The 17780-nt window shown below is 42.3% G+C and overlaps 1 protein-coding gene across 1 annotated transcript in view; it reads right to left on the bottom strand.

Annotated features, from left to right (window-relative positions):
* LOC106910372 (phospholipid phosphatase-related protein type 5-like) overlaps positions 1-17344 on the bottom strand; it is a 65953-nt gene extending 48609 nt beyond the window's left edge. Inside the window, exons 1-2 of the mRNA XM_088001357.1 lie at positions 17282-17344; positions 6544-6732 (exon numbers count right to left, since the gene is read on the bottom strand). Of these exons, the coding sequence (XP_087857483.1) occupies positions 6544-6732; positions 17282-17344 (252 nt within the window). The remainder of the gene's footprint in view (positions 1-6543; positions 6733-17281) is intronic.
* Positions 17345-17780: the final 436 nt, after the last annotated feature.

Below are 17780 nucleotides of genomic sequence, written 5' to 3'. Positions count from 1 at the left end.
ACCCAAACATAATTTCTTCAAGAAATAATTAAAAAAACATCAAGAAACAGAAAAGATGGTGACACCTAAAACAGGGTGAAGAAATTGCTGAAAAATTTGGAATTGTGTTTCATGTACCGAGACAGAATGTGAGATGCCTGTATTTTGAAAGATTTAAATGATTGTAGTAAAAGATGACAGTATTTTTTTTCTCTGTAGAAAATTGCTAGAATGTGTTTTAAAAACCATTATCACACCCTCAAGGTCAAGCATCAGCCAGAGAAGATTCTAAAAGTGTTGCACATAAATGATCCATTTGATGTTCAACATAAAACCAGCTTCAAATTCAGTAAGGTATGACATATTACGCCTTACATGTTTTTCCATTTTATGCAGACCTAGGATTATTGTGCTAGTGGATGCCTTATCAGTTTGAAGTTAACTATTAATGTTCATGTGTTTTTGAGATCAGCTGCTTGGCACGGCAGGGACACCTGAAACCATTTACCTCGAAAGTTTTATTACAATTAACTTGAAGCCCTGAAATATAATGGCATTTATACAGTGTTACTGCAGCATTACTAAAAGTTGACAACGGATCTTTAAAATATGCTTTTGTTAAATAAAGTGAAGTTTTCCTGTGGTAATGTTACTTTACTCAATTGTACGTTTTTCTTCAGTTCAGCATTTAATACCATTGTCCCAGAGAAGCTGATAGTGAAGCTCCATGACCTGGGACTTTCATCATCAATGTGTGTTTGGATCAGGGTCCTTCTCAGATGGTGAGAATAGGGGACTGAACATCATCCACCCTGGTTTTGAATACAGGCACACCACATGGCTGTGTACTTTTTCAGGTTCTTTTTGCACTGTTGTTGGCTGTGTAGCCATCGACTCCTGTAAAAGGGTTCTAAAGTTCACAGATGATACCACAGTAGTGGGTCTGATAATAAACAATGATGAGACCCTGTATAGCAGGGATCCCCAATACGTCGAGATCGCGGAAGGTTTTGAGTCAATCTCGGCAGATGACAATCTGAATGCCACCAGGACGCTGAGAGCAGCACTTCCTCTTCTGACGGGCTTATCAAAAATATTCACTAAGATCCTAAACGTTTGTAGCTTCATTAAAAAAGAATAATTATTAAAAAAAATCAACGAGATGTGTTAAAATTAATAATCTCAGTAATTATTGTTTGAACAAGGTGTTGCGCAATTCAGTGCGTTTCGGTCCCATTAACAAAAACGAAAAAAAAGGAGACTCAAAGTCCGACTGACGAGCAGAGCAGGAGTTTAAATGAGCTACTCAACCACCGCTATGTTCATGAGAGGCTTATTAATAATCGAGGAATAAATATCAAGCCTGGAAACCTGATATTGTAACGGACTGAATGTTGTGTTTTTAACATAATCTCTGCTCGGCTTGCGAGGCGCAGGTTGTTGCCACAGCAACGGGTGGCTTAAACGACAAAGAGAGAGAGAGTAAAAAGGTAGGAGTGGTTTTGAGTTGATTGTCTGTTCGGGTTGTTTTACCTTTGTTTACCTTTGCTGTGGCTCATCACACCCGCTGCAGTTTCTGAACATTCAATAAACGACAAACTTGGACTAATTACCTCATTCTTTGTGAGTATACGTCACAACAAACATCAAATAGGACAAATATATTTCATTAAGTTTTAACTAATTCTACCGCAATAATTATGTGAAATTAAATTAATTATATCCCGACTTCAGAAGATTTGCCTTTACCTTTTCTGGGCTCTTTGGTTAGTTTCTCATATTGAGGTCATCAAACCAAATTTCAGATCTACCATGACTGACCGACACCTGCTGGCCTCAGGTTTGCAACCAGCTTCTGACTGAGAAACCAGTAACCTGCTCCCATTGTCAGAATCTCACTGAGAAAGAAACTGCATCAGGTTTTCTGTCACTTTATTATTTCTGCTACAACTGATGTATATTCACATATAAAATAAGTCAATAGAGTTTAATTTGCAATTTTTATGTCTTTGTGTCATGAGGTAGATCTCAGGCGGCTGGTGAGAGAAAAAGTAGATCTTGCTCTCAAAATGTTTGGGCACCCCTGCTGTATAGGAAGGAGACCTCTTTTCTGATGAGGAAGACACAACATAGACTCTTCTTCCTCAGGAAACTGAAAAGGTCTGGGGTCTGGAGTCTCTGCTCAGCTGCTCAAGAACTTCTGTAGGGCCGTTATTGACAGCATCCTCTGCCTCAGTATGACTGTGTTGTACGGCAACTGCACAGTCCAGGACAAAAAAGATGTGGTTAGCGCGGTGAAAACTGCGCTACTGTAACTGACTCCCACAATGAATTGTGGGAGTCAGTTACCAAACCTGAACTTAATTTAACCCTTTCATGCATAGAAGTCACTGAACTGGACAGCTATCTAAAAGCCATTTTCTTGGGTTTCTTATGGAATTTTATGTTATAAATGCACACAGACCACTGAAGTGGGCACGCATCATACTATACATTATCAACTACTGGCCATCCGCTGCAATTGAAATAAATTTTTTATTAAATACGATATGGCAGACAGACAAAAAAGCATGCCATCCAACCTAGTCCTTCCTTCTACTGTAGAAGACTCTTGCAGGTAAAAAAAATATTGTGACATCAAGTAACTCCTAAAAACTTATACTACTGATGTGTTTTCCAAATAACTGTATTTGAAGAAAATTAAAACTGATCACCTAGAAGAAAAATCCAAGAATTCTCTGCTGTCTGGGAAACGGTAAAAGTACATAAAAGCTACAACCACACAGATAAGGAACAGGTTTTTCTTTCTCAAGAGCTGTGAAATCCATCTGTCCACCTTCCAACCCTGCTGACACTCACACCCATTAGCTGCATCGTAAGAACTGAGACTTTATCACTGAGGGTACGTCTTTTGTTATGTTCTAGGGATATAATGACAAAAAATCTTGTCTTATGTCTTATTTTAAAAGTATAATAATTTATAGATGCAATTTGACATTACAAAAGTGTAAATATATAACATATTTATCTGTGCAGTGGTAGAATTTGACTGAGAGAGTAAATAATGAACTCAGTATGTGTAAAATGAACTGGAGTTGAGTGTCCAGTGTTAACCTTCAATAACTCAATGCAATGTTTAAAAGTATAAGAATCAGAGTTGATTTGTTACAATAGAGTAACTTATTAACTCTTAGGATCTCATTTACTCTCTGCAATGATTTGATTGTTTTATTAACACTGTTAGCTAGTGTTAAAGTTTTACTTTTAATTTTAATTCTGAAATTTTAACAGTGCAAAAATAGTCCACTTAACACACTGATTCTGATGAGGACCAAACAGACTAGGGCTGAAACGATTCCTCGAATGATTCGAGTACCTCGATTACTAAAATTCCTCGAGGAAAATTTACCTGCCTCGAAGCTTCGTTAATTTATGTTTTATTAGTTAGCGCACCGTGTTCCGGCCGGGACTTCATTTGCGTTGCGCGGAGCTCTCACTTCCGCCTCTGAGTTGTTGACAAAAGCTAAGTCTCAGCGGCATAAAGTCCAATCTTCAAGATTGGCCCGTGGGGATTTTATTGATTGATGATAATGCCCGACTTTTTATCGTTTTTGGGGAACCAATAAGCATCCTTAAAATGACTGGGGGAATGCCTGGAGTACGGCAGCATTTCTCCTCCGGGGCTGCTGGTTGAAAGCGAACGGCGGGAAGAGCGCTGAGGTGAGCGGATAGCCTGAACAGGGCGGGCGGCTGAGTAGCTGATGCTTACCGTGTAAATGTAGCTTTACCGACGAACCGCACAATAAATTTCATATCCCGGTCTGAAGAAACGGGTGGCGGAGCGCATCGTACATGGCTGGTAGATGAGTTTCTGAGTGTGACCAGTGAAGGTGTCGTAAATATCCCGTATTGCTTCCCCCCGTGTTCGTCCCCCGGTCTAACGGTTCGTCAGTCCGCTGGTCTATTTCCTCCCCTCCACCCCATCTTACGTTCGTTCATTCGCCCTCTCCTCCCACTCCAGGCGGCATTTCCCGTATTTTCAAACCCAAAGCGTGACAGGTTAGGTGGCAAGGTGAGTTTAATTAATCTATTAAACTCACTGAAGATGAATACATAAACTAAAAGCTGGATTGTAGACATTTTTTATAAGCATATTTGTGAGCCTGCCTCTTTGTTATTAAATTCAATATAATTTCAGATTTTTCTATAACTTTTCTTCTGGTTAACTTAGAAAGTGAGCTATTATTGTTACAGGTTAGTTTTCTAAACTACAAAAAAGCAACTGTTAGGGATGCTCAAATATGAAAAATTGGACTGATATTGATATCTGATATTATTATGCCAGATTTACCAATATTTCATTTTATAATTTTTTTTTATCCGATTACTCGATTAATCGTAAGAATAATTGATAGATTACTCGATTACTAAAATATTCGTTTACAACAGCCCTAAAACAGACAGTGTTAAATTTGACCAAGTGGTGATTTAACATGGCAAAATGTGCTGTATTGGTGCACAGGTCCTTACTCTTACCTCTGCCCGCATTAAACTCAAAATGTCTTTATAACTTTGTTATTGCAGTTTTCCTTTTCTTGTAAATATTATTGTTTATTTAGTGCACAAATATATGTGCATATTTTCTACATTTATCAAGTTATCCTACTAAGTTGCAAATTTTTTTGAATCAGAATTAGCTGTTTTTAATCATTGTAAACTTGGCCTTCGGTACAGTGTCTTTTCTAGCTTTTCTGTTTTCTGTCTCTTTTCTAGATTGACTGTCTACCTCAGTCAATCTACATCAGGGCCAGCATCCTGCATGTTTTAGTTCTCTCCCTGGTTTAGCACACCTGCATCAAATGATGGCTCATTACAAGGCCTAAGGAGAACACTGACTTGATGAGGAGAATGTTACAACCACTAGGGAGTGAACTAAAACATGCAGGATGCTGGTCCTCAAGGACCGACTTTGGACACCCCTGATCTACATCTTTCCACTGACTGCTGATACACCTGAATTTCTCCACTATCAGACAATAAAGGATATTTATTTTGTATTTCTATATTTCTGTGTCTTGTAAAGCTGTGAAATGCTGATATCTTAATGACCTTAAGATGTTTCACTATTTTATCCTACCCATGTTCCAAACAGGGTTTTTTAGGGGCTGTTCCTCAGCTTCATGTTACTAAACTGTGCTGTGACCGGGCTTTGCAGCAGCAGCTGCTGATATATGGCAGAGCTCTGACTATCCAGCAGACACTCACAGGTAAAACTGCCTGCTATTCATAGCAGTGCATTTAAAGAGGATTCACACCCAGACACTCACACAGATGGTGACACTGATGTAACTTGGTAGCTTGACAGACCTATAGTATTTTTATGAATGAATGAATTCAATAGGGCTCAATAGTTGATGAGCAACAGCAGCTGGTAATCCTTCAGATGGATTAGTTCTTATCCAGCTCAAGATTGTGTTTTCTCAGTGCAGCAAACTGACTTCAGTCTGGCTGATGCTCTTTCTTGAGATGCTGTCACTGTGAGTATTATCCAGATCCTCACACAACAAAGGGAATTCCTTATTCTGCAGGATGACTCACCTCTTCTATTTGATTTGCCATTTGCCATTAAACTGTTTATGAATGAATATTCAGAATTGTTTTTTATTTGTCAAGTTTGTGCAAGACTTTGGTTGCACTTTGTTCTCAATTAAGCCATTTCTGGTACATATACAGGAAAAGGGGAAATACTCAAATCATAGTTCATATACCTACAGTTTACATCAAAAGTTAGAAATGAATTAGATCTTATATTTCAGAACTGAATGATGATAAAGTCAAAAGAAGGCCTTTTTATTTCAAATATAAATGCTCTCTGTAGCGGCAGCATAGTCTTTGGACTCAACAAGTCTGTCACCTTACATTTATTCTGAAAAGATCATGGTTTCATCAAAGACTGCTTGTTGAATGTATGATGACTTGTTTGAGATACTCTTGATAATTTATGGTTCTTTCTATAAGACTAAATTTAGTTTTGGTGTTCTTTATTTCATCTGACAAAAACATTTTGTTTCAGCATAAGATAATGAACACTGAAAAAATAAAGACTTCTGTCTTTAATCCAGATTTGTGACTTTTTCTTGTCAGAGTTCAAATATTTTCTTAGAATTCTGACTTTATTCACAGATTTGCAACGTTCTGATTTCTGACATTAACCTCAGAGTGCTGACTTTAATGCAGATGGGCATCTGTGAGCTACCAGTTGTGCAGGAGAAATAACTGTCAGGAGGAACGTCATATTATTTATATGTAATAAAAAAAAGGTCCTAATTCCTTTTTCCATAAGCTAAACCTTATTGCTTTCCTTGCACATTTCAGGCAGGTTTTACAAAGCCAGTAAACACTGTTGCTTCCATGAAGCCCCATCATGAGGGGATGAGCAGTGGGCTATCTGCCATTTTTACCCTCTCAAGGGAGAAACCAGCAGTTCAAACAAGCTGACAATAAATTCAGACAATAAATTCCTCATTTATTGTAATGAATGAGACAGCAGCGAAGTGTACTCACCAGCAGCGTGGGCAGCCCGGCCACCACGGCGTACAGCAGGATGGGCGGGACGGCGCTGCTGTCCTCCGGCCCCAGGTACGGCTTGGTGTACGATGTGTCGTAGCAGAAGAAGCCCTGCACGTGCACGGTGAAGGTGTCCGTGTACTCGAAGTAGTAGGCCAGCATGATGGTTCCGGCCATGATCACCAGCTGGAAGTACAGCATGATGCAGATGGACAGCGAAAGACATTTATTTAGAAGCCCCTTTAGTGCGGTTTCCTCCCTCCGCCTCCTCTCCTCCCGGAGCTAGCCGGTGGCAGAGCTGAGAGGCGCTGACCCGCTCATAACGGCTCGGCTGCTCGCGAGGAGCCGCGTTATTCCCGCTTCCTCTGCTCACAGCTCCTGGTGCTCTTCAGCACAGTGTGTGAGACGGAGGGAGGGAGGAGACAGAGAGAGAGAGAGATTGAGAGATGAAGAAAGAGAGAGGGAGAGAGAGACGTGGACAATCTCATGTATGAGTGAGGGAGGAGGAGTTCACTTCCAGGTGAATAGAAAGCGGACATATTGATAGACAGAGACACAATCGGAGATGTCACATGAATCTGGATCACACAGAGCTTCCTGTCAAATCCTCCGCTGCAGAATAAAGCATCAGTCCAGAGAAGCAGAGAAGTCTCCAGGTTGTATGGGGCCCTGAGCAGCGCGGGACTTAGGGGCCACTTCCCGTTCAGTCCATCTTTCACTACTATGTCCCAATGCAATACGGATAACACATTTTATGTTTGAATTAAGTGGTGGCGTTAGGGGGTGCTATAGCTCCCCCTGTAAAAGTCATAGCACCTCCATAGCACCCCCAGAAAATATTAGATTTATTTATTTTTTCATATGATTTAACGTTACTTATATGTAGTTGTTGCGGCATTTTCATCAAAAGACACAAAATAAAAATATACTGCTCAAAAAAATAAAGGGAACATTTCACTTTAATTTTGTGTATGGCTCCATATCCAGGCCTCCATTGGTTAATAAATTTGATTTCCATTGATGATTTTTGTGTGATTTTGTTGTCAGCACATTCAACTTTGTACAGAACAAAGTATTCAATGAGAATATTTCATTCATTCAGATCTAGGATGTGTTATTTGAATGTTCCCTTTATTTTTTTGAGCAGTGTAAATTATTATATACTGAGTTAAAAAGAAAAAAAAACATCCCACAAGAGGATTTGAACTTTGAGTATTATCACTTTCCAGGAAACAACTGACATGATGCCGGCTCCGCCCCAATGCAGACGTGGCGCAATCCTCCCTCAATCATTCCGGGGTACGTCCCTTATCTAGACTTAGATGATACTGACAGTGTTTATCATAGCAAACTACCATATGTTAGTCAGCACAAAGGTAACCGGTAGTAAGCATACATTTTTTTTTATCATAATAGTGATAGTCAAATCAAGCCCTGTAGCGGTTAATTAGGCAATTAAATAAACAAGTTAATTAAAAAAAAATATATATATGACAATATAACCCTTTGTACGTGATGTCACTGTCTCCACCACGATGGATGTCCAAACCTATGCTCTTCTTTATAAAGCCTGTCAAAATACGTACACGTGGTAGCCTAATGTCGCTTTTATTTAGTTGATTTTGCAGTAAAATGCTCACAAGGTGCTGCGTGGTTGGCTGCACAAACAGACAAGGGTCAAAACCAAGCTTGTCATTTTTATTTTAATGAGGAAAGATCCTGCGATGGATAGCAGCCATCAATCATGATGACTGGCAGCTCTTGGTGTAACCACGGATTTACAGCAAACACTTTATACAAGTTAAGAAGATTAACGTTCATATACTTTATAAGTTAGTATGATTAGAAAGATATCAAATATCGCATTATGGTGAAGGTAGCGTCTAACCATCAGTAACCATGGAAACAGTGCCACGCCGTCATGTAGCCTAGCATGTATGGAAAAAAAATGATTAGCGTCTCGTCTTTTGTACGTTTTAAGGCTGCTCCGGTTTAAGGTCACTTTATGTCACTATATCATAAACGCTATTTATGACATAGTGACATAAATCATGTGCTGCGAATTCAGGCAAAGTCGATAATTTGACCAACACGAGGGAGGAGGTACGGGTAGGTTTCTAAGCTAGCTGTTTCAGGCTTCTGTAAATACCCCCGTCTATGAGCCCAACCAGGTGTGTTACGTTCACAAATAAATTAGCTTGATTCCAGCAAGTAGAAACCATGAATAAACTGACAAAAACAACTTCAGCCGCTCAGTTCAATACTCCCAATTCTCACTTCTGATGTACATCATGGCACTTCGAATGATTAAGTGACGTAGTTGCAAAGGGTCAATACTAGGGTATCGCCTTTGTCATAAATGCTGTTTTAACCTAAACAATGTAATATTATCTGGAAGTAATCTGGCTAATGGATAATGGCTCAAGGCTTCATGCTGACGTCTAAGCGTCAAATAAATGCAAATCAGTCTGAAAAATAACAATACTAATGTGTTTGTGTTAATAACTATAGGGGGAAAAAATCTGTCATAGCATCCTCAGTAAAATGCCTAACTCCCCCCTTAGCACCTGCAGAAAAAAATTTCTGGAGCCGCCACTGGTTGAATTCAACACAGTTATTGTGGTAAATAATTTTAAGCTATTAGCACAGTCAATGTATTGAATTGAACATGAAATGTATCATAATTTTAGATGCTTTGTGACATGATGTTGGTTGTTGAAGTGTGGACCCAAATGCAGAGAGGCAGAGGCAGCTGCTGAGTTGAATGATTTAATGAAATGATACTGAACACTTACAAAAACAGAATATCTAAGGTAGCAGCAAAACATGAAGCCAAAAGAACATCCAGCCAAGAGACACGCGGAAGGAACAGAGACGCAGAGTGAGCTGAGGTGAGTCAACGTAAGGATCTGACGAGAAGTAGGAGAGAATGAGAGGCTTAAATACCAGGAATAATATAAGGAATAACTAGATAAAACAGAAACACCCAAAGAACAAAATCTCAACCCAAAACCGAGAATCCTGACTCTTTGCACCAGCTTAATCTGATGCAGACAATCTCACCTACAATTAACAATAGATTTGTAGATTTAGTAAATCAGTCAATCAATCAATCAAATTTTATTTGTATAGCACATTTCACCAGCAAGACATTTCAAAGTGCTTTACGTCATAACAAACACAAAAACACAAAGTCATGCAACACAGAATCAATAATCAAAACATAACATTAAGTCAAGTGCCATCATTAAATGCTTAATTGATTACATTTCAAATACAACTCTAAACAGGTGGGTTTTTAGTCGAGATTTAAAGGAAGTCAATATTTCAGTTGTTTTACAGTTTTTTGGAAGTTTGTTCCAGATTTGTGGTGCATAGAAGCTGAATGCTGCTTCTCCTCGGTTGGTTCTGGTTCTGGGGATGCAGAGCAGAACCAGAACCAGAGGGTTCTGGAAAGTTGATACAACAACAGCAGATCTTGAATGTATTGTGGTGCTAAGCAGTTCAGAGTCCATTACTATTCCCAAGTTTCGGGCCTGATCGCTAGGTTTTAGCTGCAATAACTGAAGCTGTGCATTGACTCTAGATCGCTCCTCTTTAGATCCAAAAATAATGACTTCAGGTAGTAATAGTTAGTAATAGTGTGCTTATTACTAGTTAGTAGTAGTTATAAGCACACCGATAGGTAGTGCTTTTTACTACTTATTACAGTAGGAAGCTATAATCATTTATAGAGAAGGTCTCAAGTATTTACGGATTTTAGCTATTCACAGGTGGCTGCAACCACCACGAATACCAGGACTCAATTATCTCCCAATCTCCTGAGACCATTGTTTTTTTGAAGAAATGTTTTTGAAGGCAAGAGGGTGCGTAACATGATGGGAATCCCAGCAGTTATTAAATGTGTCAAAGTGTATGTTTGTTTTGTGCAGTCAGAATATTTTCATGAGTATGAATTATTGTGAAACCTGTGAAAAATGACAAATGTTCTTGCACAAAGAGTCTGGAAAATGAAATTATGTTTCAACCATTTTTTTTAACTGCCCTACAAAGAACAGAGCCATAAAACCCTGCATGGTTCATATGGTGACACCATTGTAGGGATCAGAAAAAAAGATGGTCACTGTACAATCACTGTGCCATTATCTGTGGCATTTTGAGTTCTAGACTAATACTAATTTCATGGACCAGTCCAGGATATTATTTTGCGGAATTACTGTATTTTCCGCACAATAAGGCACACCTAAAAACCTTCAATTTCCTCAAAAGCTGACAGTGCACCTTATTATCCGGTGCACCTTATACATGGACCAATATTGAGCCACAAGAGGTCTAGCAACTACTGTAAGCAGCCGCCGACTTCATTTTCACCCGTAGAAGAAGAAGCGCGCGGTGCATGCTGGGATAGTTGTCAGAAGGCAGGTTTGTAATCTATTAATAAAGTTTGACTGACCTATCTATCCTCTCCTTGGGCTGCCACCTTATCTTGGTGAAGGGGTTTGAGTGTCTCAATGATCCTAGGAGCTATTCTGTCTGGGGCTTTATGCCCATGGTAGGGTCACCCAAGGCAGACAGGTCCTAGGTGAGGAACCAGACAAAGCACAGCCTGAAGACCCCATATGAAGGAAAATAACTTTGGATCTGGCGTTCCATCGCCCGGACACGGGTCACCGGGGCCCCACTCTGGAGCCAGGCCTGGAGGTGAGGCACAATGGTAAGCGCCTGGTGGCCGGGCTTTTACCCACGGAGCCCGGCCGGGTTCAGCCCGAAGAGGAGATGTGGGTTCCCCTTCCAATGGGCTCACCACCTGTCGGAGGGGCCAAAGGGGTCGGGTGCAATGTGTTACGGGTGGCAGCCGATGGAGGGGACCCTGGCGGTCTGATCCTCGGCTGCAAAAGCTGGCTCTTGGGACGTGGAACATCACCTCTCTGGTAGGGAAGGAACCGGAGCTAGTGTGCGAGGCTGAGAGGTTCTGGCTAGAAATAGTCAGCCTTGCCTCGACGCATGGCTCTGGTTCTGGAACCAGTCTCCTTGAGAAGGGCTGGACGTACTTCCACTCTGGAGTTGCCCACGGTGAGAGGCGCCTGGCAGGAGTGGGCATACTTGTTGCCCCCATCTTGGCGCCTGTACGTTGGGGTTTACCCCGGTGAACGAGAGGGTAGCCTCCCTCCGCCTACGGGTGGGGGGACGGGTTCTGACTGTTGTCTGTGCTTACGGGCTGAACAGCAGTTCAGATTACCCACCCTTCTTGGAGTCCTTTGAGGGGGTACTGGAGAGTGTCCCTCCTGGGGACTCCCTTGTTCTACTGGGGAACTTCAACGCTCACGTGGACAATGACAGTGAGACCTGGAGGGGCGTGGTCGGAAGGAATGGCCCCCCCGATCAGAACTCGAGTGGTGTTCTCTTGTTGGACTTCTGTGCTCGTCACGGATTGTCCATAACGAACACCATGTTCAGGCATAAGGGTGTCCGTATGTGCACTTGGCACCAGGACACCCTAGGCTGCAGTTCGATGATCGATTTTGTCGTCATTTCATCGGATCTGCGGCCGTATGTCTTGGACACTCGGGTGAAGAGAGATGCGGAACTGTCCACTGACCACTACCTGGTGGTGAGTTGGCTCCGGTAGTGGGGGAGGACACCGGTCAGACCTGGCAGGCCCAAACGTGTAGTGAGGGTCTGCTGGGAACGTCTGGCGGAGTCCCCTTTAACTCCCATCTCCGGCAGAACTTTGAACACGTTCCGGGGGAGTTGGGGGACATTGAGTCTGAGTGGACCATGTTCCATGCCTCCATTGCCAAGGCAGCTTATCGGAGCTGCGGCCGCAAGGTTGTTGGTGCCTGTCACGGCAGCAACCCTCGAACCCGTTGGTGGACACCTTCTGTGAGAGATGCTGTCAAGCTGAAGAAGGAGTTCTATCGGGCCTTTTTGGCCTGTGGGACTCCAGAAGCAGCTGATGGGTACCGGCGGGCGAAGTGGCATGTGGCTCGGGTGGTCGCTGAGGCAAAAACTCGGGCATGGGAGGAGTTTTTAGAGGCCTTGGAGAAAGACTTCCTCACAGCTTCGAGGCGATTCTGGTCCACCATCTGGCGTCTCAGGAGGGGGAAGCAGTGCAGCACCAACACTGTTTATAGTGGGGATGGTGTGATGCTGACCTAAATTCAGGACGTTGTAGGCCGGTGGGCGGAATACTTCGGAGACCTCCTCAATCCCACCAACATGCCTTCTGTTGAGGAAGCTCAGCCTGGGGACTCTGGGTCGGGCTCTCCAATCTCTGGGGACGAGGTCGCCGAAATGGTCAAAAAGCTCCTCGGTGGCAGGGCCCCGGGAGTGGATGAGATCCGGCTGGAGTTCCTTAAGGCTCTGGATGTTGTAGGGTTGTGTTGGCTCACGCGACTCTGCAATATCGCATGGACATCGGGGGCAGTTCCCCTGGATTGGCAGACTGGGGTGGTGGTCCCCCTGTTCAAAAAGGGGGACCGGAGGGTCTGCTCCAACTACAGGGGGGTCACACTCTTAAGCTTCCCTGGTAAGGTTCATTCAGGGGTCCTGGAGAGGAGGGTCCGTCAGATAGTCGAACCTCAGATTCAGGAAGAGCAGTGTGGTTTTCGTCCTGGTCGTGGAAGGTCCCTGTATGACCGGTGTCAGAGTCTGGTCCACATTGCCGGCAGTAAGTCGGGATCGTTTCTGGTGAGAGTTGGACTCCTCCAAGGCTGCCCTTTGTCACCGATTCTGTTCATTACTTTCATGGACAGAATTTCTAGACGCAGTCGACGTGTTGAGGGGATCCATTTTGGTGGCCTTAGGATCGCATCTCTGTTTTTTGCGGATGATGTGGTCCTGTTGCCTTCATCAGGTCGTGATCTGCAGCTCTCGCTGGAGCGGTTCACGGCCAAGTGTGAAGCGGCCGGGATGAGACTTAGTGCCTCCAAATCCGAGGCCATGGTCTTGAGCCGGAAAAGGGTAGCATGCCTTCTCCGGGTCGCCCTACCTCAAGTGGAGGAGTTTCAGTACAGTATCTCAGGATCTTGTTCATGAATGAGGGAAGAAGGGAGCGGGAGATTGACAGGCGGATTGGTGCAGAATCCGCTGTGAAGCGGGCGCTGTACCGGTCCGTCGTGGTGAAGAGAGAGCTGAGTCAAAAAGCGAAGCTCTTGATTTACCGGTTGATCTACGTTCCCACCCTCATCTATGGTCATGAACTTTGGGTCATGACCGTAAGAACCAGATCCCGGATACAAGCGGCCAAAATTGGTTTCCTCCGCAGGATGGCTGGGCTCTCCCTTAGAGATAGGGTGAGAAGTTCGGTCATCCGGGAGGAGCCGCTGCTCCTCCACGTCGAGAGGAGCCAGTTGAGGTTGCTCGGGCATCTGGTAAGGATGCCTCCCTGGTGAGGTGTTCCGGGCACATCCGGTCGTCTGCAGGTCATTTAGCACCACATTCTCCACGAACATGCTGTGCGCGAACGGAGAAGGGTGACCATCGTCCGGTGTAGGCATAGCGACCGGCGTAGCGACCATCGTCGCTCTCCTTGCCGACCGGAGTCGGACTGTTTTGTTGACATTCCCTTTAGTGCAGCTCCATTTAGTGGATGCATAACGTAACTTCAGCCTCTACTGTAGCGTCTATTCTATGCGCCTTATAATGCAGTGCGCCTTATATGTGAAAAAAGTTTTAAAATAGGCCATTCATTGCCTTATAGTGCAAAAAATATGGTAGTAAAACTTTCAGCAATTTGCATGCTTAAATAATGTGCTACATAAGAATGCTCCCACCTTTTCATGTTTCCATTTAGCTAATGCACTGACCCCATTTATGCTGTTGGATCACTAAAGTCTGACTGTGTTTCATGCTATGCTTTCTCTCATTTTCCACACACAAGGGCCCAGGGACAGAGACAGAAAGACAAATCAGTGTTGAGTTGGGTGGTTACCCAAAGACAAGTCTGCCTGCAGACTTGTCTTTGTAATATGACAAAGTTTTGGCATTCTGACAAAACTGTCAGAATGCCCCAACAGTGAGACAGATAATCTGTGAAAAAAAAATCAAGCTCTTCTGCCTTCTCCCTACCAATTAGAGCCCGCCCTACCAGTCTGCCTCCCAACCAATTAGAGCCAGGAGGAGGGTCTTAACACTGTCAATCATGCTTATGCTGCTCACAGCCTCCCCCTTGCTCTCTCCTGAGCTACAGCTCTTTCCCCACAGCAGAGCCAGCCATTAGCATGGCCACCGATGATGGCAGACAAAAACTTTTCCTGTAACAGTGATTTGTTTGTCCACCATTAGCAGCTGCAGGAAACCATCAATCTTGAGTATATGCACGCTGCCTATACCAAGCCATGCGTATGTAGCAAGTCTGTAAAAAAGGTTTATATTTCACCTCAAATCCATCTTCACTATTTATGTATATTTGTTTTTCTTAGTTTCTGAATTTTATCTTGGTGGTGACGCTTTTATTTTCTTGCTTCCTGTTTGGCGTCATATCCTGTGTGTTCCCGCTGCTCTCCTCAGTTCGCGCCGAGCTGCGCTGGGGAGAGGTAAGCGTATAAAGTTGTCTTCTGTTTAAGTGTTAAAATATTCGAAATGTTCTTAAAAGTATGTTCACTAAGCTCACAACTTGTTATATTTTGTTGTTAAATTGTTTTATGTGTAGCGCAGCACGCTATTGGGTATTTAATTCCCACATTAAAGACAATTATCGAGTTTACCATCCAAACGCTTTTATTTTTGTTCTTTTGGTTGGTTAAGGTCTGTGTGGGGAGGCCGGAGCCTGGGAACTGCTGTGCTAAATGCATTTTTATTTTAAACAGGTATGTGAGTTGCTTTAAATGTCATTTGGATGTTAAATTAATGTGTTTAGTATATTTTCATATTGTAGTGAAGGATTCTTTTTGTTGTTTATTTGATTTGAACAGTGAAAGGTGTAGCTATTGAGCAGATTATTCCTATTTGAGTTTTATTTTAATTGTTTTGATATTTTACTTATTTGCTGACCTTAAGCTTTGGTTGGCTGTGGCACATTCCTGCCTCAGTTCGTGCCAAGCTGTGCTGGGGAGAGGCCTGTGTGGGGAGGCCGGAGCCCGGGAACTGCTGTGCTAAATGCATTTTTATTTTGAACAGAATAAACCCGCCTTCCTGCTACAAAACACCGTGGGTCCTCGACTGCTGGTTTCTTTCTTCACCTACACACACAACGCAGAGTACAAACAACAGATGAGTCGGATGGAACCGGCTACACGTACATGATTGACAGGGCAATCAGAGCCCTCCTCTTGGCTCTGATTGGTTCTTCTGACAGGAAGAACCAGTCAGATGCTGCAGATGGTAGTATGACAGCAGGAAGGAGGCAGAGGAGCTTGATTCTTTTTCATAGATTTGTGTGACTCCAAGCACTGTAATTCCAAAAGTAGAACTATTGCAAACAATGTTTATGCCATGTTGAAAATATGACTTCTTAACTACAATGTTACCGTCGGTCTAATTCACACCTAACTCTGAGTACCCAGCGCAGGTAACTGGAACACACCATTACTCTTGGAATGACTTTAGTTTAGTAATAAACTTGCATCTGTTAGTTTTCATCTAAGTTACTTTCCTACTAATGAATCATTATGCTGTGTGCATTCTGTTTGACAAAGAAAATCAGTTTAACAGTGCAAAATAGGTACCAGGCATTGCAAAGCCAGATAAAAATCTAGAGCATTTCTGCAGGCATGCTAAGTTCAGCATTTAGGATTTGATTCCACCATTGCATATAAATAAAAATCACTTATTAAAAGGCAAGGCAATGCAAGGAAAAACATCAAAGTTGCATGCTTCGAGCAGTCATAGCTTATCTGGCATGTCACACTTCATAACAAATTTATGCTGCATCTTTCATCCAACCCAGTGAAGTGAAGACTCTTCCTACACGCCAGTTTTCTTGAATAAAAATGATTGTGGCATGAAGGTTAGGCAGTGATATTGAAGGATTGGGAAACTTTCCAGAAGAACCCACTATGTCATCTCCACATGCTAAAGTCACCAAGTCAAATCAGAAAAGGCAGAGGCCTCATTTAACCCCAAACACTTATACTGTGGGTCTGCTATCACATTATTTTGTTACACGCGGAATCCATTTTCCTAAGACATGTCTAGCTTCTTTGTTGGGAGTATACCAATCGGACAAAAGATATAGCATAACTATCCAGAAGAACAGTAATGCATTCTCACTGATAGGTTTAATCTAAATCTACCAGGACTATGACTGACTTTGGACCTAACCATATAGAGTGGACCCAGTTTGAACAGTTCAAAGCTGTTTTAGAGGGGGTCTCAAGCGGTTGTGATCACTGACCTCACAAATACCAGGAGTCAACTCCAATCAAAATGATAGGGCGGACGTTTTGGTGTGAGAAAGTCAGAGATGCTTTGTTTTGGGTATATGTAATTAAAATAGGCACAATGTAATCTGGACCATTTTCCAGTTGATCACTTCTACAGTTTACAGTCCAAAACTGATACTGGTTGAGATGCCTTTGCTTTTACAACATCATGGTAATTTTTAGTCAAACATACAAATCTAGTAATCTTCCAGGCCCAAGGCCAGTTTGACCTGAAGGGTGTTCATTTAAGTTTGAAAACATAAGTATATGTTTAAATGGGTCTAATTGGAAAGATGATTCATTAGAATTGTTCAGACAAATAATAAACGTTTGGCACTTTTACACCAATAATGTAGTCTTGATCTTCTTACCTCATATGCCAATGAGGTGTACAGTTTCCTCTGTTCTTTCCTACTAACGTGTTGAGTAGGCATATTCCTCTTGTCAGCAAAAACTGCAGAGAAATCAGAAGAAACTTAAAGGAGCTATACAGAAAGTTAAAAAGATGTAATGACATCTTTAAAAAGATGTTATGACATCTTTTTAACTGATGATTAAAAAGATGTCATAACATGATGATTGATGTCGATCATCAAAAGAAAACACAGTAATCCTAAAATGAAAATGATTCCGTGTTTTTAAAGTGTTGCTGTAAAAACAGTCATTTTATTCATTCAGTCATTTATTCATTCATCGCAGAGAATAAATGGATTGGTCATTTATTATTTAGTCACATCAGGCAACTAAAAGCAATAAAATCAAACCAAGCAGTCCAAAATCAATTCACTTCTGTCTAATGGAAACTATATACAAAGTCAGGCTGTAATTCTGCCTCTCTGCCACTAGATGTCATCAACAGATAATGAGAGA

The sequence above is a fragment of the Poecilia mexicana genome, unplaced genomic scaffold, assembly GCF_051168715.1.
Source record: "Poecilia mexicana isolate PSO_F unplaced genomic scaffold, ASM5116871v1 scaffold_20, whole genome shotgun sequence".
Classification (NCBI taxonomy): domain Eukaryota; kingdom Metazoa; phylum Chordata; class Actinopteri; order Cyprinodontiformes; family Poeciliidae; genus Poecilia; species Poecilia mexicana.
This window is presented reverse-complemented; position numbering and strand designations above follow the sequence as displayed.